Genomic DNA, 25,686 nt, shown 5'->3' on the forward strand with positions numbered 1-25,686 from the left:
GGGGACCGCCCCGGGGCGGCCCAGCACGGCGGAGAGCGCCCCCTGGCGCCCTGGCGGACCGCGCGGAGCGTGCCGCCGCTGTCCCCCCGGCAGGCGGCGCCCTCCCCCGCCCCCCACGCCCCATTCCCCTCAGGCCGAGCCGCGGTCGCTTCTAGGGTCGGTTTTATTTAATAAAATAAAGTACAGCGATCATCCGGCGGGGGACCGGCGTCCCGGGGGCATGGGGCACTCCCGCCGCTGCCCCGGCCCGGGGACGACCCCCCTTCCAGGGCTGGCGATTCTACCTGGCGAGCGTGTGTGACTGGTACCGAGCATGCCGGCCACCAGAGCTGCGGGCCCCGGTGAGCAGCAGAGGAGCATGCGGGCGGGCTGCGGTGCCCGAACTAGCTAGGGACCCCCGGGGGAGGCCGGGCTGGGCAGGCGGACGGTGGCACGAGAACCGGTGACGGGGAGAACGGAGTAGGTGGTGTGGGGAGGTGCCGGGCGCTGCCCCGTGCAGCGCGAAGCCAGGGTGCCCAGCAGCAGAGCCGCCAACTCAGTTGGAGGAGAGCAGGGAGCTGTGGGAGGACAGGTCCATGCTGCTGGCGCTCAAGCCTCTGCTCTCCGCACGGAGGCCTTGGGTGCCCTGGAAAAAATACAGTGCCCATGAGGTACCTGCAATCGACCCCCGTGCCCCAAAGCTGCTACCCCAACTCCCGCACCCCTTGCCTTGCAAGCCAGGACGGCCCTGGGGCTGCTGTCACACACAGTAGTTGCTGCCTTTACTCCCAGTCTGTGTGAGCTTTGCAGGGAGGGAGGTGGGTACTTGGAAGCAACACCTTTAGATTTGGAGCTCTGACCTCAGATGAGGGGCTACAAGCTCAGGGGTTCTCAGCACTGCACCCGGGACCTACTATTATGCCCCTCACCCCCTGCACCGCTGGCCACACAGCCCCCAGCCTCACATGCATTCCTGTACCAGCCCCACCCCTCACAATGTGCTTACCTCAAACGAAGCATCGCTAGACTTGTGCAGGTAATTTAAGGATGCAGCTCGTTTCATGCTACAAGAAAGCAGAGGAGAGCAGATGTGATCATGCTGCAGTCAGACCCAGACACACAAGGTGGCAAGGCCCCCACCTGCCCTGTACACAGCCTGACCCTCACACGTACCTGGTGTTCCTGGGCTCCAGAGGACCATTGCCCTGCAGTTTCTTGACCAACATCTCACTGCTCCTCCGTATCACATCCCGGATTTTTCCCAGGGAGCTGCTGCGCTGGAGAGTGCCACTGCCATCCTGGACACAGAGACACAAGCCAGGGTGATGGCTGAGTGGCGCTGATCGGGCTCTGGCATGCTGCTGATGAGTGGCTGGAACTGGCTCCAAACATCCTCTTGCTCACTTGCACTGAGGATTTAGCCCTAGCCCAAAGCAGGCTTACTGCTCGCTACATGGCTTCCCCTCACCCGGTTCTCTACAGGACATGATGGCCATAGAGTCAGGGCCCCCTGCCACTATTGTCTGGCTCATGCAAACTGATACTCCCTCCTGCCCTGTGCAAGCTCAACACCCACACAGGCTGCTGACTTGCCCCAGGCCACCAGCACAAATGGCACTGGCACTCACACAGTCCTGCTCAAACATGACACAGCTCCATCACCTAGAACAGCTCAGGCGGCAACTGCCAAGGAGGTCCCAGTGGCCAGGAAGACAACAAGCCCTGATGGGAGTCCCAAGATTAGGGATACTTTTGCCAGGTCAGGACATGCAGCTGGGACTTTCTCCTCAGTTGCTGCTGGCCAGAGACCATCCTCATCCTCCCCCTCCCCCTGCCCTTCTTCACCACACCATCACTGTTCCTCCTCTCTGTCCAGGACTCATACCGATGCACATCCTGCAGGCTCACTCACATCACACACCACCATTTCACAATGCACACACAGCCTTGTCCCACCTCTAACACCCCCAAGACAATTAGCTTTGAGCCTTTGGAGCAACTCAGGCAGCTCCAGCCTGAAATCTTGTTCTCCAGCCTGTTTCCTCCCACATGCCTCCAAAAGCCCCCAGTACTCAGCGAGGCGCTCTCAGCCCTTGATAGGCTCTAGCCCACCTCCTGCACTTAGTTCCACATGCATGCAAGGCACAGGATGCCAGCATGACACCACACCATGCCACTGTGTCAGCATGGCACTAAGCTCTTCCCCTGTGGCTTGGCCTGCTTGTTACATAAGGTTGTGACGCCACTGCTGATGTGGAATTACTTTTGTTCTGATGGCCTGATAACAGCAGTCTTCCCTGCTCCTGCTTCGAATGGCCCTTGGAACATTGGGGCAGAAGAAATCAAGGTGAAGTGATGGCAAAAGCCCTTTACTCCTCAGGAAGATGGGAGGGAGCCCCTTTGAAGCACTCCTAATGACCAAAATGCCTTGTGGCTCAGGCTAGCACCAGCAATTACTGTCCAAGCATTGTCTAAGCAGCTCTGCAGGTGGGCATGGTCTGTGCCTTAGGCCAGTCACCCCTTTGTGCTGACCACTACAGACTGTGGCCCTGGGCAAGGCTTTTCCAGTGGTTCTCTGCTCTGATTACCCAAAGTTGATCCACCCCTAGACTGCTCTCCAACAGCTGACCAGGACTTTTCCTACCAGCAAACCTTTCTCCTGGTATTCATCTCATCCCTTCTTGGATAAAACAAGTACATTGAACCTCTTCACTTTCTCATCGGGATGAGAGTTTTCCAAGTTGAGAGCCATGTGTTGCTGCTGCAAAGGGACCCATTCACCAGAAATGCAGAGAGCACCCAAAGCAGCAAAGTAAACAATTCAATTCCTGCACAAGGCATTCCGGGCAGGTTTTGGATGAGCTGAACATCAGTGCGTAGCATTAGCAAAGGTGGAGAGGTGTCTTTTGCTTCCCCGCCAAGTCACCACTCTCCCTGCAGGGTACTGTTATGCCAGGCACTATTGCTTTTCCCAGGGCACACAAGCCAGGCGTGGAAGAGGGAACACAGCTGGGACAGGGGAGCAGGACCATGGTACAAGGGCAGCAGGATCAGGCCAGGAAGTATGCTCTTGTATCAGGGCTGGAGGATGGAGCCACATTTTCCCAGCTGCAGTGATGCAGACTGACTGCAGACCAACACCAGAACCAAATGCTGCTGCATGCTGGGTTAAAAATAGCCTCTCTTCTCCCCCCACTCCCGTTTCTGACAGGTTATTTTTAACTCAGAACATTTATGGGTTTGGTTTGCCGCAGAGCCCCCACCCCATTGCACCCACCAGGATGAGAGCATTCAAAAAAAAAAAAAGCAGCTCCACCGAGCTCCTCTCCACTGCATGCTCCCACCCTGCCTAACGCATGGAGGCAGAGGACTTGGGCAGGATTTGGCAGTGTGTGGAGCTCAGCACTGAGGGACACAATGGGGTATTTCTTTGGATAAATAGAAATGCCTGTTGGGGAAGGTCCAAGCTCAGATGCCCCAGGGCAGCCCTGCCACACATGGTTACTGAGCTGAGGTTAGCAGCAACTCCAGTTTGGGGGACAGGGGAAAAAGCACAGTGGAGCTGGGTCTTTCATCTCCAATGCTCAACCTGGGAGGGGTGCCCTGGGGGCAGCACCTGCCCCTGTACACACACAGACAGACACCAAGCACCCCCACACCTGCTCCAGCAGCATTTGCACCCACCACCCCAGGGCTGACCGACGCTGGCCTACGGAGCATGGAAAGAAGCACAGGGCAGCGATTTGGGTCAGTCTACCTTTAATTAGAGGTATGGTTGTTACAGCACCAGGTCCAGGACATGGCAAAGCACAGGGGCAGGTGGCCCTGAGGTCCAAACACACCCTGCACTGGGAACTCACCACTCTCCAGAAGCATGGAGCAGCACTGGGACAGAGACGCAGGGAAGGTACAGCCCTGGAGCATTCAGCCCTGGGCTCCATGCCCCACAGTCCTTTCAGTAAGCACAAGCTCCCAGGGGAGCAGCATGCATATACCCCAAGGCCTCTGCACCACCACAGGAAAGCCAGGCCCAGACAGACACAAGCACATTTACTATCACAACCTGCCAGATGACTAGCATGAAAGTAAGGATCTAGCTAAATAAATAAGGAGGAGTCCTGTGCTGGCCCCTGGGCTCTATCCTGCTGCCTGCAGCCTCCCCAGCTTTCTTCCCAGACAGGAGGACTGGGAGGATCACTTCCTACCGGAGGTGGGGTGAGGGTGTACACCCAAGGGTGTGAGACCCAAGACAGTGGAGTCTGGCCCTCGGACACATTCCGTATCCCAGTAACGACTAACAGCACCAGACCCTGTGAAGGCCTGAAGCCATCAGAGGAGCTGAGCCACCTCCACACCTCCTCAGGGTCAGCACTGTGATCCTGTCAGTAACAGGGTTACAGATCTCCCACCCACTTGGCTAGGGACAGCCAGACTGCAGTCAGCCCCAGGGACCTGTGAGCAATCCAACCCCTTCCCCCGAAGCAACCTCCCTCCAGCCATCCCATCTGCTCCCACGTGCTCAGAGCACCTCCAGCCCTGGCTCTTTTCTTCTTCACGTCCGTCTTTGCACCTTCTTTTTCTCCCAACCACTCTGCTCCAGTCCAGTCCCTTCCCCATTTCAGCCACTTCTAAAAGTCTGGGGTCTGGCCCTTGCAAAAAAGTTCTCTTTTCTTCCTACCCCTCCTCTGCTTTCAAGGAACAGCAAACAACTTCACCCCTATTTCTCCCACCAGCCACACCTAAGAGCCCTGTAGCAATGGGGGGGCTGATTCACCCCTTAATGCCAGATGAGGAGCCTGGCTATAGCATCCAGTCAGGAGGTTGCTGCCAAACATGCTTGTAATGGCCAGTCCCTGTTCCTGTACACAGTCCTTGGCTGTTGCCCCCTCACCTCACCAGGGGTGTACAGCAGCTCTATGGGCTGCCCTACACTCCCGTGTCTCTGCAGAGAGACCCACACAATGCTCCTGGGTTACACAGCTCAGCAGGGAGGAGGGCAGCAAGATGGGGACTGCCCTGTGCTGCAGGGAGAGCCCATCTCACTGGGGACCAGCACAGGTTTGCTACAAGGCACTAATATCAGCTAAGCCTACAGCGAAGAAAGCAACTGGGCACATGACAGCCCTGCCTAGGCCAGGCCTCCCTGTCCCATAACAGCCCTCCATCTTCGTCCCTTTGTAGAGATGGAGGGAACAAGCTAGGAGGGCTGAGGATGTCTAGTGACAATGGAGCCGGCAAGCCTGGAGTGAAGACAATCCCCTGCAGGCCTGGGCCCCAGGGATGTGCAAGGGCAGGCCAGGGGTGGGGGCATGCAAGGGGACAGTGGCCCGTCACCCTGGCCTGGGGGAGCTGGCAGCTCCTCGCAGATTCTTCCTGCTCTTGCTGGCCACGGGACTGGAGCTGGGCCATGTGGCCAGGCACTCCTCTGCAGGCGTCACGGTGCCCTCGCGCGCCAGGAGGGTTGGGGGACTGGCGTGGAGTTCTCGCCGAGGAAGGAGGGATGGTGTGGAGGAAAAGTCGGAAGATACAACACAAACATCCAGGTGACTGCGGTGGAGGGGAAAGAGGGAGTCTCGGGAGGCATTTAAGCCTAGTGCACAGAGAGGAGAAAGACACAATTTACAAGGCTGTGAGGTTGCAGGTCACCTAGGGAGCAGGTGGGACAAGGCCCAGGCTGCATGCAGAGACCACAGGCCACATCTGGGCAGGGAGAGAGTCCTGTGAGGCTGAAACTGCGGCCTCACTTCTTTGCTAGTGGGCTTAGTGGGCTGGCAGGAACAGCTTAGCTCAGGGAGGAACAGCCTGGGTCTCCTGCTCCAAGGGCTCCCTGCACCTGGGCCTTGGGTACCTGCCAAGGCCTCTGCACCACGGAGCTGATGCCATGCCCCTCTTCTCACATCCCAATTACCTGGGCAGCAAGCAGCTGCTCCAGGCCCTGGGGTGCTCCAGAGCCGCCTATGGGCACAGGGCACCCTGGGGGCTCCCACAGCCCTGGCTGCAGCAGAGGACAGCTAAGGGAGGGCAGCAGAGGCTGCTTTAAGGCAGCACATCAGAGGTCTCTGGACCAACACAGAAAACAACACGCCATGACAGACAGGAGCAGCGGGAGCTGCCTCAGCCTTCTTTTGCAGGGAGCTTCAGTGCAGGGCTGCTGGCTCAGAGAGAAGACTGGCTATGTGTGCAGCAGGCTGGAAAAGGAGTCATGTGGCAGCAGCTGTGTCCCCCAGGGTGCTGGGCTAGCCCTCAAATCCTCTATTTACAGCTGTATGGGGCAGGGAAGCTCTGCTAAGACCCCTGGGGAAGGGTCATATGAGCAGGGACTATGCCCCTTGTCTGGGACTGGCTGTGGGAGCGGGTGGCACTGCCTACTTGCCTTAGGATGATCAGCTCAGAAAGTATCAGGAAGGTCTCCCAGACCATCACCAACGCAAAGAGATCACCCAACACCAAGCACAGTCAGGAGGAGCTGCAGAGACACCAGCCAGCACAGGGACCAGGTGATTCTAATCCAAACCTGCAGCCCTCCCTCTGTGCTTGTCTAGCCCCCTTACTAATGGTGAGTGCAGGGGCCCAGAGTTGGTGCCTTGCCAGAGCTAAGACCCTCTTTGGTCCTGATGCCAAGACGTGGGGCAAAGGACAGCCTTGCATCTGGCAAAGCTGCTGGGTCCACTTGGAGGTCTGTTCTCCAGATCCCCTTCAGCCACCTCCTGTGTACAATCCACAATCAAGAGAGCCAGCAGGCTTCAGGCTTTGGGTGCTGAAGGGCTGTCATGGCAACAGGGAAGGAAAAAGAGGAAGGGAGGGAGCTCATGCAGGTGGGGATAGAGCAGAGCCAGGTGGGGAAGGGTTAGTGACAGCAAATGTGAGGGGGCAGCAAAGGACTCTGTGTGCTCAGTGTCTTGCCTGCGCCAGGCTGCAACAACCCCAGCTACTCTATGCTCTCAGTCAGAGTTTGCAGAAGGAATGTAGCATTAACAGCTCTAGCAGCCCTTGAGCCAAGCACCCACCAGCACCATGCTCACTTGTTGCCTCTTCTCCATCCTCCTGCTTGCAGGAGACAAAAGGCACCTGTTCCAGACCTGGATCACCACCTTTCTCCAAACTCGGAGCTAGTGACCAAAGTCACCCTCAACCTCAGAGCAAGCCTAGACAGGTTCAGGTTGCCCTGCCTGTGCCTCAGCTAACACCAGTCTACTGCCTTCACTGGTTAGCCCAGCTTGTCAAAAAGACACCTCTGCTTGGCCAGAGCCTGCCGAGGGCATGAGACCAGGAGAGGGGGACAGCAAAGATGTTGACTACAGACTATTCCTGTGCCCTGCAGTCAGTCAGTCAGTCACAGACACACCAGGCATATCACACACACACACAACCCTCCCCAGGCTCAGCATTGTCAGTGGCACAGTGCAGGACAGACAGCCAAATGGCTCTCACAGGCTGGGGGAGTCCGAGATGGGGCTGATGCTCTCAGCCAGGGCCTCCAGAGGGGAGCAGCAGGGAGAGATGTTAATATGGTTACAAGCCTAAGATTAAGGGCAGACCAGGACCAGCTCATGCTGTGCACTGCCAGGGCCTGGCAGCTCCCCCAGAAGCAGGAACCCTCAGCTGGGAATATCTGTTCTGTACACCAGAAGCCAGACCCAGACACGCACCTTTGTGGGCTGGCTGGCTCATGCCAAGAAGGGGGAAGGAAATGTGCAGGGAATGAATGGAGGCAGACAAGGATGCCACGACAGGCCACGCGGGGACAGCCCTCAGCCAGGCTGTCCCTTTCCTCTGGCAGCCGGCTGAGGCCATTCTTGATGGTGTCTTGTACTTACCCCGCTCCATTCCACGCCCATACTCACTTCCTCGCTACCGTCTGTGGCATTCTCGTACTTGACGCTGCCTCCCAGGCTCCGACGTCTCTCTGTGCCATCCCCCTCCTTCAGGATCTCCACCACCTTTGTCTGGTTGATCGGGTCAATGCCCTGCAAGCAGGAAAGGATAAGGAAGAACCGTGTTTTGTCTGTGTTCCTTCCCTCTAGAGATCCACTGGACCATCACTGTGCTTGGTTCCTGTTCCCTCTCTTGGCCACTGCCCCACCATAGCCAAAACTGCCCAGCACAACCAGGATGGAGCCAAATGCCATCCTGCACTTAGTAGTCTCTGTATGAACTCCCAACTCAATGAGTCCCCACAAGGGCATAACCAACCCTGTGGAACAAGGGCATGCTACCCCAAAACTGACAGCTTTTTTCCACCACATTTTGAAGTGTGGAGGATTTGGCTGTCCTTCAGTCTTTGTGCTAGGTGCTTATAGCTCCTGCTTTATTATTTGAGGATTGAGAGGAGTTTAAGGCGAGAGATACTCTAAGAAATTCTAGGTCTTCCTCTGGAGAAAAAAGTTCCCAGTAAGTGTAGGTCTCCCCAGCAGCTGACAAAGCCCAGTAACCTGCCTTAACCCAGCTGCAGCATTTCTGCACTCAGTGAGCCACACCTTCCCCACACATCCACATATGGACATCTGCTCCATCCATGCACACATGCACCACCCTACACACCTACACACGTGTGCACCTCTGCACAAATGCAACCCCAACCACCAAGGCCCTCTGCTGCCATGGGAATGTAAACCAAGAACATCAGAGAGGTCCAGGAGAGTCCCTCACCACACCCCAACCAAAGGCAGTGCCATAACCCACCAGCCCAAGCCCTGCAGTGCCCCCCACACCAGGGAAGGTCCCTCTGGGGTTACCTGTCGCCGGGAGCGAACTGCGCACTCCTCCAAGGTCTCGGCTGCCTCCAGCTTGCCCTGGCGCCGGTACAGCGCACCCAGGTTCCTCAGAGTGGTGTTCACAGTTGGGCTGAGGTAACAGAGGGAAGGTGAGTGGGAGCCCTGGGGTCACCCCTCCGGAGTCCACAGCTGCCCACAAACCAGCTCTTACCTGCTAACCTTACAGGCCTTGTACCAGCCACCATACTCAGCATAGGGAGTGCTGTCTCTGTGCTTGCTCTGCAGGGTGAGGAGAGATGAGAGCTTAGTCCCATACCTACTGCCCTTCTCTGGGCTGTGCTCTCCCACTGGATGCCAGGATCAGACCCCAGGCTGCACCCCTGCACCAGCCCAACCATTGGAAACACAATATGCAAATGCAGTGATGAAGCCCAGCAGGTTCCTGGTAGGCAACATATTTGGGCCACAAGCAAAAGTGATATCCTAGTTCCAAGAAGAAGCATAATCCCACCTCCTTACCCCTTCCACAGTACCAAAGGCAGCAGGGACAGCACAGCCCACTCTCATGGCATAATGGAGGGCATGACACCCCAACCAACATGCAAAAGGGAGACAAAACTCCACAGGTATGCCAGTCACCATGGGCACTAAATCCCTCAGCCAGGACTAGCAAAGGAATCAGCCAGCTGCATCCCAGCCTTTGGCCTACAAGGTCAGGCTTGCCCCACAGCAGCTTAGCCCAGTTAGCTGTCCCCTCCCCACCCCAAAGTCCCCTTTGCACCCCACAGCTAGCTGTCTGGCCCTGTCCCAGTCAGCTGCAAACAGGCTGCTGGCCAGAGCAACAGCACAGCAGGCAGAGCTTGATGCTCAAGGAGGACGATCTGGACAACCCACACTGCAGGGCAGTAGCTGCTAGCCCAGGGTCCGTGGGACTGTGGCATCAAGCAGGTGCAGGGAGCCGCTGCTTCACAGCATGAGCTCCCCTCTAGCCCAGAAGAAACTGTCTCCATGGGGACCATTTTTCTTACTCAGTCCCACAGCACTTCTCCCCTCTTTATCCCACATGCCTGAGTCTCCCTGTGCCTCACACTAGAGCCTACACAGCCTAGGCAGGCACCAGGGACAGGGAAGTTCAGGACTCAATACACCTCTGAAGCTTGTGTAGAGGCAGCCCTAAAGGGTTTCTGAACCTGATAGGAAAGGTGTCAAATCCTCTGGGGCAGATAAAGCCTTGAAGGCCAGGACTGCCAGCTGTGCCCAAGGCCCTGCTGCTGGCATGAGCTGGCCTCTCTCTGCTGTCACGAAAGAGGGGCAAGGGACAAAAGCAGTGAAGCTCTCTCAGAGGAATTTCATATATTTTAACAGAGGATAAGGAAACAGCACAAGGCAGAGTACATCAGCCTCAGCTCCTGGGCCAGCAGTACAAGCAGGTTTGTGACTACTGCTGCCTGGACAGGAATGCCAACCCTGTTTTGCTGTGGGGCACAGGCACAGCTGCCTTGGGGACAGGAGCCCCAGAGTCAGGGAAAGAGGCTTAGCCCTTGCCTAAGACACACATGTAAAGTGAATCTTACTCCAGCTGTGGGCCCCTGAGCATGCTCTCTTGCCCCACGGCAGAGTTTGCATTATCTGGAGCACAGCTCCCTACTACAGCTATCTACATTTGGCCCCTCAATTCTCCAAAGATATGATCAGAAGAGTCTCAATCCCAGAGGGGGCAAGGGGAGCCTGGTCTCTACTCCAACTTGGATTTCTCCAGGATGGTGCTGCAGCAAGTGCAGATTCTTTGCAGCAGAGCCTTCCCAGTACAGCAGACAGAACAGTGTAAAGCTGAGCAGTGCTCTGCACTGGGAGCCACACAGAGCAGCTCAATGGGAAGGCACAGGATGCTGGTGGGAAGCACGTGCCAGTGCCCTGCTTTCAGGGCTGACAGGATGGGACTCATCAGTCCCTAAGTCAAGCCTGCCAGACTGCTGCTGAACTCTGTAGGGTTGGGGCCTGCTCTGAGGGCAAAAGAAAAGGAGAGTCCCACTGCAGGTAGAGGACTAGATCAGAACCCTTCATTCTGCTGCTTCAACCAGTTGCCAAAAAGCAGATGGGGCCTCAGACTTGGCAAAAGCAAAGACACAACTCTGCTGCATTTATTGACTGCCCACAGAGCAGCGCCTGCGCTACAGGAGCAGCAGTAGCTTTGCCTTTCAGCCTAACCCAAGGCAAGCACAGTCCATTTCTATCCTCTTTCAGAGGCCAGCTAGGGCCTGCCCCGTGCAGACATCTTTTTCAGACATGGCTCCATTTCCTAAGAGAGGTGACAGCAGCAGTTTCTTCTTGACCTCCATTTTTCCCTAGACAGCCTTAGAGCTGCTTCAGAAGCCACTTATGCTCTGGGTACTGGCAGCTCTTCGGAACAGTGCCAAGGCCTTGCAGCACAACCCTCTGCCATCTGCCATCTTCCATCATCTGCATGCTCAAGAGGGATCAATCACTAAACCAGAGAGAGCATGCAGCCATGGCCGAGAGACTGAACAGCCCTGCCCAAGGAAAAACACCCTGCTCTATGAAGGGCCTTCCCTCCCTGCTGCCCCAGGGAGCAGCAGTGCTGTATCCCTGCTTTCCAGACACCTCCTGGACTTGGGAGCTCTTCAGACTGCAGCTTCTCCAGGAAGGAGGAGATAAGAGATAGGCTGTGATAAGAGAAGATCAAACCCCCTGGGATCAGACTCACCTTGCTCATCTCCTCTCTCTCCTCTGCATGCATCCAGATTGGCTTGTGCTCATCTGTGTGGGGAAGAATGCAAAACAGGTCCATTCACCACCCCACACTGTCGTTTGCCTCCTGTACAGCTCAGTACCCTGACCCCAGAGCTAGCACCTCATCAGAGGGAGGTGACAACACTTCCAGATCCTCCCCCCTGCTCCCTCACCCCGAGTCCCAAGAAAGGCAACCAACACTGCAAGGGCAGGACAGGGGAAGGAAAGAACAAGTCCTCCCAGTGGAAGCACATGTGCCAGGCGCACAGGAGAAACTTCAGCCTATGCCTGGGAATGATTGTGCCATTTACTATTCCCAACCCTATGAAGACTGGGTTGAGACTTCTGAGAGGAGAGGGAACAGCATAAGACACTGGAATGGCAGCATCTCAAGGGCTGCCCAAAGCAGGGGCCCTGCAAGGCATCTCATCCCTTGGTCTGGGCAACACCAGAACCAGACAAATCTAGGCTGAGAGCCAGGAAACCCCTCCCCAGCCCCAAGGGCTTCTGCTGTACAAACCATCCACAGAGCCAAACTCCTTCACATGAGCACGGGTAAGGATATCCTTATACAGCACCTCTGCATCTTTGTATTTGCCTTGCTTCAGGTAACAGGAAGCCTGCAACCAAAACAAAACAGCTCCAGTCTCACTGGCAAACAGATTAACTCTGTCCACATCTTGCTGCTATGGCTCTGTGTCTAAGCCATAATGCAATGCTCACCTCTCCCACAGCACCCTTCCCCAACACCACACAGCCTCTCCCCAGGGCCTCACCAGGTTGTTCTTGGTCTTGGCCACATTGGGGTCATCAGGACCCAGGCAGCTCTCGTAGATCTCCAGGGCCCGGCAGTAATAGTACTCCACCTCATCATACTTGCCCTGGTTCTGGCACAACAGGGCTAGATTGTTCAGCTGCTTGGCCACATCAGGATGGTCTTTGCCTAGAACCTGCGTGAACAAAAGAAAAGAAGGCACAAAGACTGCAGCGGACTCCTGGAGTTAGGCGTGTGCTGGGGGGACTACAGTGTCTACTGTGTCAGATAAAAGCCAAGGACTGGAGATGCAAAGAGGAGAAATTCCAGCTTCCCCCTCCTGGCAGGCCTCTCTAGGGCTGCAAACACTGGAGAGACAGGAAAGACGGTGGCAGAATCAGCAGCTGAAGAGACTAGATAGGCCCTGGATTTCCCATGTGCACTGAGGTAATGGGAGAAAGCCCACAGGGAGAGCTGAGAGGAGAAAGTGTGGAAGACTCGTACCTTCTCACGGATCTCCAGGGCTCGCTTACACAGTGGCTCTGCTTCTTTGTACTTCCCTCTCTTGCCATAGAGAACAGCCAAATTGTTCAAAGTCGCTGCCACCTACAGAGACAGAAGTTTCTGCATTAAACAAAGCAAATTCCAGCAGGACCAAACAAGGGGTGCAAGCACTAGTAACAGTGACTGTCCCATTTCCTCCATGCCTGCAGTACTGCTGCTTCTCAAGAGAATGAGGTCCAGAGACAGGAGACAGATCCTGCCTTGCCTATATCACAGGATCCAAGAGAAGCCAACTCCTTACAGGCCATACTGAACCAGCCAGCAGGAAACACTGGAGCAGTAAAACTGCTGGAACAGTGCCCCAGCAGCACCCAAAAGTGAAGAAGTGACTGGAAGAGGAGGGAGACACTCACCGCTGGGTGGTCTTTGCCTAGAGTCTTCTCACGGATGGAAAGAGCATCATTCAAGAGGTGTGCTGCTTCTTTGTATTTATTCTGATCCCTGCAGTGCAAAGTCAAGCAGTTATTTGGGATTTGGACACCAGAGCCCACAGCAGACAGAACTATGGATAGTCCTCCTTCCACACAGATCCAGCCCTCACAGACCTTTCATTTCTCCATTCCTCCCTGCTTTACTCAGTCCCTAGTTATATCTGGGAGTTTGGCAAACCAAATACCCCATCTAGGCCAAAACTTTTCTGAAAGGCAAACCACTGGCAGCTGGGGGAGCCCCAGGATGTGCTGTAAAGGGAAGCCAGAGGTGCAGAAACCTGTCCTGGCCCAGTCCTGCCCTCCCCACCATGCTCACCTGTACACTAGTGCTAGAATGTTGAGCATGGTAGCTACATCAGGATGATCATGGCCTGATGTCTTCTCTAGGTCCTCGAGTGCCTGCTTGCAGAGCGGCACAGCCACCTCATACCGTCCCTGCGAGGCGTACTGGATGACAAGGTTGTGGAGGGTGCGCAAGCGTGCGGGAATCTCATAACCTCCCTGCTGGGCAGCTGCCACGGCACTGCTGTGCTGGTGGGGCACTGTGGGCACAGAAATAAACATGGCACAGTTGGCCCAGCAGGCTTGAACAGAGACAGCAGCACCCATACATGAGCAAACACTTACATCCAGGACCATGCTCCTCCTCCTCATTTGGGAATAGGTCATCCAGAGAGTCCTTGGTGGAGTCACCCTCCTTCTCCTCCTGAGAGGATGAGAATCACAAATACTCTTGGTTCTCAGCAGAGACAGCAGCAGCAGCCTGGGCTGAGTCAGTTGCCAAACTCTCAGCTCTTCTGCAGCCCACCAACACACTCAATTTCTCCTGCTGTCTCTTCCACCATCTCCCCGCACAGAACAAAATCCAGAGACTCTGCCCCATGCAGGCCCCCTTTAGTTACAGGCATTGCTGTGCATGGTAGCTGGGAAGGGGCAAAATCCAGGGCAATGTTATCACACCCAGGCAGTTCTCCCAATCCAACCTCCCAGACCCACAAAAGCAGCTGCTCAAAAGGACTGGGGCATACCGAAGGTGAGACATCCTCATCATACTTCTTCAGCTGGTTCATGAACTCAAGGTGTTTCTTCTCCTCCTCCAGCTGAGCCACGGTCTGTTCACTACGCTGCAGCTTCTGCTGGGTGTTGGCAAGCTCATCACGCAGCCACTGGTTCTCCTGGCACAGTCTCCGCACCTGAGCACGCAGCTTCTGCTTCTCTGACTCCACGGCATTCAGATGGTTGGACAAGGCCATCATCACCTTGTTAAGAGTCTCAGTCAGTAACAACCACACTCTTGTCTCTCCCTCACATGCATGCTGAGGGTCCCATGCTAGCCACCTACACTTAGCCCCTTCCCATTCCTGCAGCTTATGGGAAATGGCCACATGCCCACCCTTCCTCTGCCAATCCCAGATAACACCTAGGGGATCACCCACCACTCTCACCTGAGCTTCTCCAAGCCCCAGTTCTATCATCTCCACTGACTTGCGGAGCAGGTTGGATTTCTCATGCACGAGATTGGCTTCTTCATCCTTCTTCAGGCACTTGATGGTCTCCAGCAAGCTGTGCAGGATGGAGTTGTGTTCATTCTTGAGTGCTTCCAGCCCTTGCATTACCAGCTTGGTGTTGGAAATTATCTCCTCTTGGCTCAGCTTGTCCAGTTTCTCCTCCCTTGGGTACACCATGGTGGACATAGTCCTACTCCTGCAGGCCTGCACAGAGACCAAGGGAAAACCTGAGCGCCCCAGGGCTGTTTCAGAGAGTCACAACCAGACACAAGTATCACAACCTCCTTCAAGCAGTCAGAGACAGCATTTAACTGATTGCCTACTCTAAGCCCTTCTCCTTCATCTTCCCCTTTCCCTTTGGCAGCAGGCAGCTGTCAGGGCACGTGCCTCTGCTTTTGTGGCCGGGAGTGCTGGCAACCAGCGCAGGTGGCCCACATGGACAGGAGACAAAAAGGCTACAACCAGTGCTGACCTCCAACACCCCCACACTCCCAGCAGGGGGAAGACTAATTTAGCTTCCATTTAAGAGCAGAGATTTGTGGTTGGCAGCTGGGGCTTCAATCTATACACCTTCTGCCCACAAACCACTGATGCAGAGAGGCTGTCAGAGTTCAACACCTGCAGAAGAAAAGGAACACAAAGTGGAGGGATGCCAGCTGAAAGCTTTCTGCTTCCTCAAAGGAAAATCTCCTGGAAGAGTGTCTCAGAGAGGGAGGCATCAGTGGCATTACTGTGCCAAAATGCTGCCTGACCAGAAGAGTACATCCTGAGGATTGCAGCCTCAGCACAGAACTGCCATTGTGGCACTAAAGGGACATGCCACCAGCAGGACACACCACACCACTGCCTGACTGGGGAAGCTCACATACACCAACTGCTACAGTCACACTAAGATAATCCTTGTGGAGGTGCAACTTGAAACACCAACAGCTTCTCCATCTTCATTCACCCTGCTGCCAGCCCAAGGACTCCTCTGGATGGCCTGAGGACTCCGTACTCCTTCCATGTCCGGTTCCCCCCAGACATATAATGGGAAAGTACCCAGCTACTGCCTTTGCACAGGGACACCACGTGCTACAACCCACAATGTCAGTGTGGCTGCAAGACCCCTGCATACAAAGTCCAGGAGCTAGAGAAACACAACAGGCCAGAGGTTGAGAGACACAAGAGGAAGGCAAGACCCCTTATAGCAAGACCCTGGCTGCTCCATGATTCACTCATCTAGCAGAGTCCCAGCCTCTTCCTCCAGCTGGGCCACCCCAGCAGCCTCTTCACACTACTCAACAGTAAAGCCACCTCCCCCCTTGTTATCAGGTCACTCCAAAACCAGCCCCCTGCTATGCCCTGCACAAGCAGCACCTGCCCAGCAGCACCTCCTTGCTTCCTGGAGCTGGCAGAGGCCTCTGCAACCTGAGTGCCCAGGGCCCTGCTGCCAGGAAGCTGGCAAGCTGCCCAGAATCTACACAGGAGGAGGTGAGGGAATTGCTGCCAGCAGATCTGCCTTTGACCTCCTGCGGGACCCATCTCTGCATGGTTTGAGCTCTTAGTTCAGCAGCTGCCTTGTGCCTGGTTTACTGAGAGAACAGAAATACTGCCCCAGCTGCAGGAACAGAGAGAGCAGAGCTCCCCTTTCTGGCAGGGCTCCTCCTCACCTGTGCCCTCTGCCCAAGGCGATCCCACAGTCCAGCTGCCAGGGAGCTACTGGGCAATGGGCCCCAAGCAATTGAGAGGCCCAGCTTCCTCCTCACTGCAGCACTTAGAGTGAAGATGACAAACAGCACCGGGACAGCTGCTTTAAGTACACACATCTCATTATTAAAGCCACTCATCTCCTCCTCTTTAGCCTCACTCTTCCTCCAGTCATTTTACAGGCCTGAACTCTCCTCTCAACCCTCCTTTGGTTTCTGTTCCAATGATGTACATCCATCCCTCAGGAAGGGGAGCAAACCCTCAATACACAGCAGAGACCTTACTGAACCCTCAGCAGGGCAGAAACACCTCATGTCTTTTGAAGACTGGGTTTCTGTTCACACTTCTGAACAAGAACTGAGTCATCCTCCCCCAAAGTCACAATGCTGACTTCACATTCACTTCATGATTGAGCATCAGCACCAATTCTGACTCACACTTCACTGCATCCTTCACTTTTGGGTATCTGTCATGTTCCACATGCAGTTAACCCTGCACATTGGGTATTTTACACCAAAATAGTCTCATTTGGACCATGACTTATGCCAGTTTGCTTCAGAGAAGACCATATGATAAGAATAGCATCAAAAACCTCATTAAGGGCAAGACAGAGGACATAGACTACTGTTTCAAAAGGAAAAATTTGTCTCGAGAGTTGGTTTCCACTCATATCCTATCTTCCAAACTCATTCTCCAGAAACTGGCAGCTAAACGTTCTGGTCAACAGTTCCCCTGTTATTCTTTTTCCCACCTTTTCCACACGTGGAGTGGGATCAAGTGCTAAAGCAATAAGGGAAGCCTTGCCTAAGGCAGACTTCTGCAGATGAGCACAACTCAGGAAGAAACGTGCAACAACTCCCAGCCCTGGAGAAAAGAGGTTGGCAGCCCAAAGGGTGTTAGTGCTGCCTCATCTGGCCAAGCACTCTCGTGCTCTGAAAGATGTCCAGACAGCTTCCCAGGAAGGCTCAGCAGGCACTTACCTCTTCCACAGAACCCAAGGTAATAACTGCTAAAGGGCTAAATGGCCCCATCACTGGTTTCTACTTGTAAGGAAACATAGCCCCAGACTCTCTTGCAAACAGGGAAACAGGCAAGTGGGAGTTCTCTGGCCCATAGGCAATGCTTGTGACACAAGAACACACCCAGGAACGGCCTCATACCCAACATACAAAAAACTAGAACTGTGCTCTAAAACTCACACAGCTGAGCTGTACAAGTCCCTGTGGGTACTGGGCCAGTTGTGAAGTGCTGACAGTTTTCATGGCAGCATCACTTATGTCCCTGCAGAGATCTTGCTGCCGTCTTTAAAACATGCAATACAAACATACTGGGAAGAGGAACATATCACAGGATAAAAAGCCACCAGAGCTCACACCTTGCTAGGTAACAGAGTCAGACAGACAAGACCCAGATCCATAGAAAATCAGCCTCATTAATTCCACTGTACACAGAACTACTCCTCAACTGTGAAACTGCTGTGTTAAACCACCAGCACCTCTACTACAGCAACACTCCTTCTTCAGCCCCTCCAGCAGAAAACATTCACGCATTTCACAGTCCTCACAATCAACTTGCTTTTTGAAACTGCAAAGATTTCAGACTGAGAAGGAAAAACAAATCAAAACATCCTGATCCACAGCATATAAGACTCATCCTACCTGCAACTACATCCTCAGGTCTTTCAAGGCATACCAATAGAGGCTTTTCTTCTCTCACTGGCTGTGCAAACATCTGTAACCTTACATATACCAACATAATTGGCCTTTCTCCCCTAGGGTGACATCCTGGAAGCATAGCTCTGCTAGGTACCAACACGTTTCCACGTTCAGCTGTGGACAGAGGATTGTCCAGGCTGGACAGAGGGTGCAAAACCTAAGAACAACACACAACTGCTCAACGAGAAAACAAACAGGAGACTGCAGAGAAGTCATTTGAATGCTGGTACCTCTTGTACAGCAAAGAAAAGCAACAAACCTTGGTAGGAGCTGACTTATCCTTCCAAAGCAGGAATTTTCCCCCAAACAGCCTTATTTTAGCTCTCCCCTGACAGGTCTACACTCGGTGCTCAGCTCTCCAGAGAGGAAACACTTGCTATGGCAGCAAACACCAAGGTTGGGCAGGCTGAGGCTGCTGTATAGGGACTCTTACCTACTCCTTTACATTAAGCAAGGTGCACTGAGTGTCCTTTATCTAGGCAGAAAACACTCAGAGGTTTTCTGCAGAGATGAAGGGACACATCATGGTTTGCCTTTTGCAGGGTGGGGCTCAGACTGGAACAGGAAGAAAGAATGCTTTTCCACCTAGCTCTTTGAGAGATGGAGAGCCCTGCACCCAGCTTATCCTGCTGCAGTGCTCATGGACCTGCAGGTGTCCCAGCCCAGGTCTCCACTCGCACGTTTCTGCTCTAGTTGGCACGTCCTCCCTATTTACAGTGAGCTGCTAGAATAGCCCATCTCATCTCCCCTCTTCTGCTCCTGTTTGGAGGACAGGGAAGGAACATGCATGCACTGAGCTTTGTGGCAGCCGCAGCAATCAGCTGGGAATCCATCAGCAACTACATCCTGCCAGGCAAAAACCTTCCTCCTGCATTCAAGTGCATAACCGCGAAATCACTAAGCATCAGCAATTTCAGCAGCTCATTCTTCTGCCTCTCAAACTGCTCCCATATGCGAGACCTTTAAGAGGAAAGAGCTGGAAGCTTCACTGCTTCTATCTTCAACCCACAACATGTACAAGGATGCCAGATTAAATGAGTCCAAATGAATCTTAAAGCTTAGGTTATGATGCCTAATGCTAGAAGGCTATGGGGATGGGGGAAGAAAGGCACCGGGGAAATCAGGAGTCAACTACAGCAGGACAGAGATTTCAGGTCTACAAACAACTCAACAAATTCAGTTCACTGCCTCTCTGCATGTCCCTGGACCCATGTGAGACACAAGGTACCGTCCCAACTTGCACAAGACAATAACTGCAGCGTCCTTCAAACTGCAGATGGTCTGCCAGCACTTTCTGTAAAGAACTGAAACACATTTTCAGCAGCAAATTCTTCTGTAGGAGAAGGTGATCTAAGGATATAAGTGATGTAAGGTAGTTGAAGACAGTTGGGTTCTAGAAAAAAAGCTTCCTGTGGAAAAGAGTAAATCTGACCCACAGCAAGAACAAGTGACCACACTTGGGAGATCGATAGCAATGGCAGCATCTACAAATGGAAACACAGGGCTTTGTCTTGCTTCACCATAATTATCCCAGTCTCCTCCTGTGAGACATGCTTTTGCTACCTGGAGAAACAGCAAGGTTATACATTTGGGAAGCAAAATGACTTGATAAAAGCAGAAAGGGTTTTTTGTTTTGTTGGTTTGCTTTTCTTTGGACCTCTGCCAGCTCATTACTGTTGAACAACAAAGGGTCTCAGGAATGACTGGTTGACGTCCAATGAAGCTAGAAGTGACACTGCAAATAAGACAGTGAGTCTCCACTCCTAAGGGACACTGCAACAAAACCAACACCTAATACTCTGGATGCTGAAAAATAAAATAAAAGCAGTAAAAAGCAAACAGAGTGACAAAGTTGCAGCTATCAAAGAGGCTGTGTCATGAGCACAGATTTTATTATTTTGATATTAGTGTCAGAAAGCAAACAGATTGTAGGAGATTACAGTCAGCTGTGCAGAGTCTCTGAGGCTTCCACTGCACAGCCAGGACACATCGACACTGCCAGGAACACCTGCACACTGACACACCACTGCTAGAAGAGCCACTGCACTCAGAGTTACCACCCCAGGCCACCTGGAGCGGAACCACAGAAAAGGGACAAACCGGTGCTGCTGAGCTCCACTTCCAAGTTGGTATTTCCAGAGCTGCTCTAATATGGGCAAAACAAGAAATGCTGAGGTTCATGTGAGGCCCAGAGCTGGAATGGTGCTCTGTGGTGCTTGTTACCATTGCCAGAAATACCTGTGTGCTCCGTTAGAGCCACTAAGAACACACAAAGAGGACATAAGGCAGGAGTCACCATCCTGGGACCTCATACCCAGCATATCCCTGAGCTGCAATTGTAAAGTCAAAAGACGTCACTCAAACTCTAATGTCCATTACATTCTCTGCCACCAGTTGTCTCAATAAGTTTCTACACCCTATTGCCAAAAAAGGGGACACCTAGAGTCCTATCTTCTGTCCAAAGTTCTTTCCCAATGTCAGCCTCCAGCCCAGACCTTTCTTGCACTGCAGACAGCCTAGAGAGTTAAACCAACACACAGATGACTTCAAGTACTACAGAGGCACTGTTGTGTTGTAACTTTCCCCTCAATAAGAGTCTGGCTTGAGTACTACCTGAAGAGTATTACTTGGAATGAATGCTTAGAGGTCTTTGGTCCATTCCCTCACCCAAAGCAGGTATCTGATCAGGTATCTGTGTCTAGCTAAAGGACCATCTCCCAAAACGGAGATCCCACAAGCTCTTCAGAACCCTGGACCATGACTTAGCCATCCTCTTGTGGGAGAAAAAAAGAATGATAAGAAAAAAAAGTCTTCATCTGAATTCCTAGATAAAGTCAATGTGTTTCCCTTTAGTGAACACCTCTTCAGGACAAAAGGAGTGAGGCACCACAGCACCAGAAAATGACCCGAGGCCCAGAGAAAGGGAATGCAGCGCCTGCTTCCTTCCAGCAGGGTCCCGCAGGGACAGTCCCTCTGTCCCAAAGCAATCCACCTGCAGCAACACAGCATGCAGTGAAGGCAAGAAGTTGTCTCACTCACATTCTCCTATGCCCCAAAACCAGGACTCTCCTTGGCATCCAGGCACCTCCTCACATGGCTTTGAAGACGATCTCCAAGCCCAGAAAGACTTTGCCCAACCAGTTTCCCCAATCTTCAGAGTCGTGTATAACACAGTACAAGCTGACTGCGCTGTTGATGTGCCTTGATCCCTGTCCAGGGGATAGGGAGGGCTGTCCAGGGATCAAGGCCAGGATTGCTTCTTTCAGCAGCTGACACATGCCAGCTCTAGCTGACTGTGAAGCTCTGGGGTTTTTTTCTAGATACTGGAAGGCTTGTGTTGGGAATGTCTGTGCTAACCAGCAGGCTGCAAGAGGCCCAGGGGACAAGGACTAAGGAACTAGATTTACAGCTCAAGCGGAAGCGCTCTCCCACAAGGAGACCGGAGCTGAAGGGAAAGAGCGTGAAGGGAGCCTCCTAACACTCCTCTCTGTCCCAGAAGCTTTAGCTCCCTACCATCTACAATCTCTAATAAAACACATGACATCACATACCCTTCCTGAAACCCAGGGCAAGGTGGTGATAAGGTGGCTTTACAAGGACTTGGCCACAGTGACTCATGTTCAAACCACTACAGAAAGAACACGGGAGCTTCCCATACCCCTCCCACCTTCCAGCCCACAGCTGGAAACAGACAAGACAAAAGGTACTGGTGTTTGTTCTGATTGACCAGAGCAAGGAACTCCTGTATTATCAAAGCATGATCCAATTCCAATATGGATATGTACTCTGAGGAAGACAGAGCAGGTAGTCTGGTTGGCTTTGCATCAGATCATTCATTCCTTTCAAGACCAGAAAGGTCTCAGTCCACTCATTACTACCAAAGAATACAGACATTGGAAGCAACAAGGGTTAAAAAAACCCCTAACAAAACAGCCAACAACAGCAAAACCAACCAAACAAATAGCACCGATTTTTGCCATTAGCAGAAAACCATTTTGTTCTGATTGTACATCATATTGTTTACAACCCCAGCTGGCTGGGAAAACCTGCACCTTCCAGCAGGCCATTGGAATGAGAACAGCAGTCATCACCACTCCCACCAGCAAGCTTATGCTGGCACCTCGAGATCAGCTGATAAGACCTTGTTTTTAAACTTGTTCATGTCTGCAGCAGCTCACCAAATCCATTCTGCATCTGCTGCGCCTGGGACTACAGCAAAACACCATTAAAACATGTTTCCAGGCTAGTGGAGACAAGAGCTAAGCAGCTGGAATAGAGCCAGGGCAAGCATCTCTTCCCAGCTTCAGAATCTGATTGGGAGTCTTGCACTATAAAAAACAGAGTGAGAGCCATTACCTTGCCCTGACAGCATGAAGCAGTATTAAAGCAGGCAGAGTAATTCCCAGGAGCCAGTGCCTTTGCAGGCATCTGTCTAATGTGAGGGTTATGCACTGGATGTGCCTGAGCAATATGGGAGATAAGGAGGACGCAGATGGGACCAGCAGGAGCTCTGGAGCCATTCTGTGTGCCCTGATGGGCTCTGGTGTGCCCACACTCCCTCTGTGGTGTACCTGGGGCACCCCCAAAGAGCAGCTGACTGCAGGCTGCAAGACTGCACTACTATTTTCAGAAGCAAACAGGTTTTGTAAACCACAGCAAGGCAGGCAAAGTCACAGGGACAAACCTCTACCTGCGTAACAAGCAAAGGATCTGGTTTATCTCTGGCTCCCCTGTCTGGCTAGAGCTCTTTGAGGAGCTCCATGGCTCTTTCCCAGGAAATGAAGCATTTATCCAGCAACTCTGCCAAGGTCAGAATCTTGCCACGTGTCCTTTGTGCCCCAAGAGCCATTTTGGTATTTGGGGTTAATGTTGTTGTTTCAACCTGGACATTCCTCCAAAACAGCAGATGAGAGAACACATGCTTCCTGCTCCTTCTGCCAATTACAGCAAAGCACAGCCATGTTTATTTACCCTGTGTCTGAGCTGGCCAGATCTTTGACCTGATGTGTGCTGAACACCACCCTCTTTCCCCACAAGCACAGGCAGGGGTGGGTGTTTTCCACATCTCCAAGGTGGCACGGCAGAGAGGAGACCAAGGGCACTAGAGGAGACACGAGCATCGAACTGCAGCAGAGTGCCAGATAACCAGCCAGGCAAGACGCAGGGAAGCCTGCGGCTTCTGGTAATGTGCTGCTGCCTCCCAACCATTGTGCAGATTTCTCCCGGCTGCCTGGCCTGAGCATTCTACCGCAACACCATCCCCCAGCTCTTCTTCAGACACCTCCTCCCAGGCGCATCGTCTTCTTCACAGAAGCTTACCAGCGATTCCCCCAGCCCACCACCTTTGGTAGGGTGCACCTCTACTTCGGAACAGCTTAGGAAGCCGTTAATTAATGGAAAGAGGATTTGGGGCGAAACAAGGCTCTTTGAGAGCCAGTGCTGTATGACCTGCCTCCGTCATCGTTCCTCCGGCTTTGTCTGGCAGCAGGAGGCACGCCCGCTGCGTATCCTTGAAACAAACAAGCCAGAAAGACCCCTTCAACCCTCAGAACCACCACAGACAAATTCTGTGCCCACCTGGCTAAGTGAAAGCTTCACAAGGAAAGAAAAGTTTTCATCAGCTCTGCCCGAAACTGCGCATCAAAGCGGTCCTTTGTTCCAGGATGGCTGGGCACCCTGCCCGCCTCAGTCACCGGATGGGAATGTCCCCCGCCCCACGCCGCAGAGCAGCGGTACCTGGCTGCCTGCAGCGGCTTGTCCAGCGCCGGTGCTCGCGGAGGCGGCGGAGGAGCGGCGGCCGCGGCGCTGCGCGGCTCCGTCTGCCGCGCTGCCCTGGGAGCGAGCGGCGGCGCAGGCACCCGGCGCTCGGCAGCCAACCACACTGCGGCAGGGGGAGGGGAGGGATGCGGACAGGCTCCGGGAACAGGACGGTCAGACGCTCTCCCGGGAGCGCAGAAAGCGCCACGCACGCCAAGCTCACAGCTCCCTCCTCAGAAGGCGAGCGCCCAGGAGCGGGGCCGAGCCCCTGCGGTGCCGCCAAATGCTGCCCAAGGAGCACTGGCCACCATCGGGCTCCTGCTCAGCCCGCCAAAGCCCTGTTCCATCTCACCCTCCATCCTGTGGTGGAAGGTTTTACATCCTGTTTGGTACTACCCTCGCCTGTGTCCCCACTGCTGACCCCATCCCAGCCCCTAAAGCCAAGCTGGTGTAGCTGCAGAGAGCCCTCCAGCTGCGTGGTTGCTATCGCTGCGCCTACAGCAATGGCCAGATACAGGAGATCTGGGAAGGCTGGAGCCCTGTGTGTCCGCACTGTGCAGTGCGGGGCTGGGCCGGGCACTGCTGGGAAGCATTTGTTCAGTCTCTGGCTGCTCTGCTCAGAGAGAAGACAATGACACAGGATCCAGCCTGGATTGTTGCTACAGCCATCCTATCCCCGGTAATACACAACTGGCATGGTGCTTCCTACAATGTCCCTAGCTACCTACCTCTGCCTGAACCTAAACCAGGTGTTCCTGTCCCTCCCCACAGGTTCCCCCAGAAGGGGAAGGGCTTCAGGTATCCCAGGAGGAACAGCCCAGCCATGCTGACACGCAGGTTCTCTCTTGCTTCATCCCACAACACATATTTGCTTCCTAAAGCACCTTGCTGTCCTCCGTTCCCTAGTTCTGGAGGGCAAACCTGGCTGGCTGTGGGGTACATACAGCTACGGCACGGTTACATGTCACATAAGTTACATAGCAGGACTGCAAACATACATTATTTGTGTTACAGTGAAAGCCATTCCTGGCACGAAGACACAGACTAATTACAGAGCAGTGAATCCCGCAGTCTGTGCCCACGGCACCCTGGAAACAGCCACGGCCGGGACTTCGGGCTGACCCACGGTTGCCATATACACACTCCACTCCTCCCTCGAGGACTCCCGGCCTCCGCCGGCCGTCCCTGCGTGGCAGTCGGCCCTGCCCGCGGGGAGGCCAAGAGCACCGAGCCTGCGTGCCCGGAGCTTCCCGAGCAGAGCGGGCACCAGCAGGGCTCCCGAGCCAGCGGCTCCTCCGGGGCTGGAGGGGGCTGATCTCGCAGGGCGCGCCTCGCCGGCTCCAAAGTCCGCAGAGCCGGCGGCACCCTTAGCGCCGACCCCGACGACCCGCAGCGTTACCGCGGCCCGCCGAATCCGGGCACGGCGGGCACGGCCCCAACGCTGCCCTCGCCCCCGCTCCTTCCACTGCCCCGGCAGCCACGGCGCCCTGCCACGGTCCCCGAGCCCCGCCAGCCCCAGCCCCTCTCCAGGGATCTCCCCAGCTCCCCGCGGGGGTCCCACCTCCCCGCGGCCGGCGGGGGAGCGTCGCCCCGGGAAGGCCGCCCCCGCTCTGGCCTGCGCCGCCGGGCTCTGCGTGTCCTCCCCCCGCCAGGGCCGCCAAGACGAGCGACAGAGCCCCCGTAACCCCGCCCGTCCAACCTGCTCGGCGCGACACCTCGATGGCCGTCCCGGTCGCTGTCCCGGTCCCGGCGGGGGCGGGGCGAGACCCGCGGCAGGCACCACCCGCCCTCTCAGCGGCGCAGCCCCTTTAAATCCAAGATGGC

General features: G+C 54.3%; 1 protein-coding gene across 4 annotated transcripts; it reads right to left on the bottom strand.

Annotated features, from left to right (window-relative positions):
* Nucleotides 1–151: 151 nt before the first annotated feature.
* On the bottom strand, nucleotides 152–25,681 carry KLC4 (kinesin light chain 4). 4 transcript variants are annotated; one of them, XM_082303070.1, is made up of 16 exons: nucleotides 25,562–25,681; nucleotides 14,639–14,905; nucleotides 14,222–14,452; nucleotides 13,821–13,899; nucleotides 13,510–13,735; nucleotides 13,116–13,203; nucleotides 12,703–12,804; nucleotides 12,221–12,394; nucleotides 11,965–12,064; nucleotides 11,419–11,471; nucleotides 8,905–8,972; nucleotides 8,715–8,823; nucleotides 7,824–7,946; nucleotides 1,153–1,277; nucleotides 986–1,043; nucleotides 152–625 (listed from the first exon to the last, which is right to left on the bottom strand). In XM_082303070.1, exons 2-16 carry the CDS (start codon nucleotides 14,885–14,887, stop codon nucleotides 536–538), a joined length of 1,875 nt encoding a protein of 624 aa, XP_082159196.1. In that variant the 5' UTR covers nucleotides 14,888–14,905; nucleotides 25,562–25,681; the 3' UTR covers nucleotides 152–535. The 4 variants fall into 4 exon arrangements, with proteins under 4 accessions (XP_082159196.1, XP_082159195.1, XP_082159198.1 ...); XM_082303069.1 differs by having other exon boundaries at nucleotides 7,797–7,946; XM_082303072.1 differs by lacking the exons at nucleotides 152–625; nucleotides 986–1,043; nucleotides 1,153–1,277 and adding an exon at nucleotides 1,286–5,569.
* Nucleotides 25,682–25,686: the final 5 nt, after the last annotated feature.

The sequence above is a fragment of the Coloeus monedula genome (genome assembly GCF_965178545.1).
Source record: "Coloeus monedula genome assembly, chromosome: 2".
Classification (NCBI taxonomy): Eukaryota; Metazoa; Chordata; class Aves; order Passeriformes; family Corvidae; genus Coloeus; species Coloeus monedula.

What these genes read in the sequence shown, in the direction of transcription:
- KLC4 (XM_082303069.1), bottom strand. Translation starts at nt 14,887, where the DNA reads ATGTCCACCATGGTGTACCCAAGGGAGGAGAAACTGGACAAGCTGAGC. An exon ending in CCCTGGAGATCCGTGAGAAG is followed by an intron (nt 12,395 to 12,702) that starts GTACGAGTCTTC and finishes TTGTTCACGCAG; the next exon opens with GTTCTAGGCAAAGACCATCC. An exon ending in CTGGAGCCCAGGAACACCAG is followed by an intron (nt 1,044 to 1,152) that starts GTACGTGTGAGG and finishes GCTTTCTTGTAG; the next exon opens with CATGAAACGAGCTGCATCCT.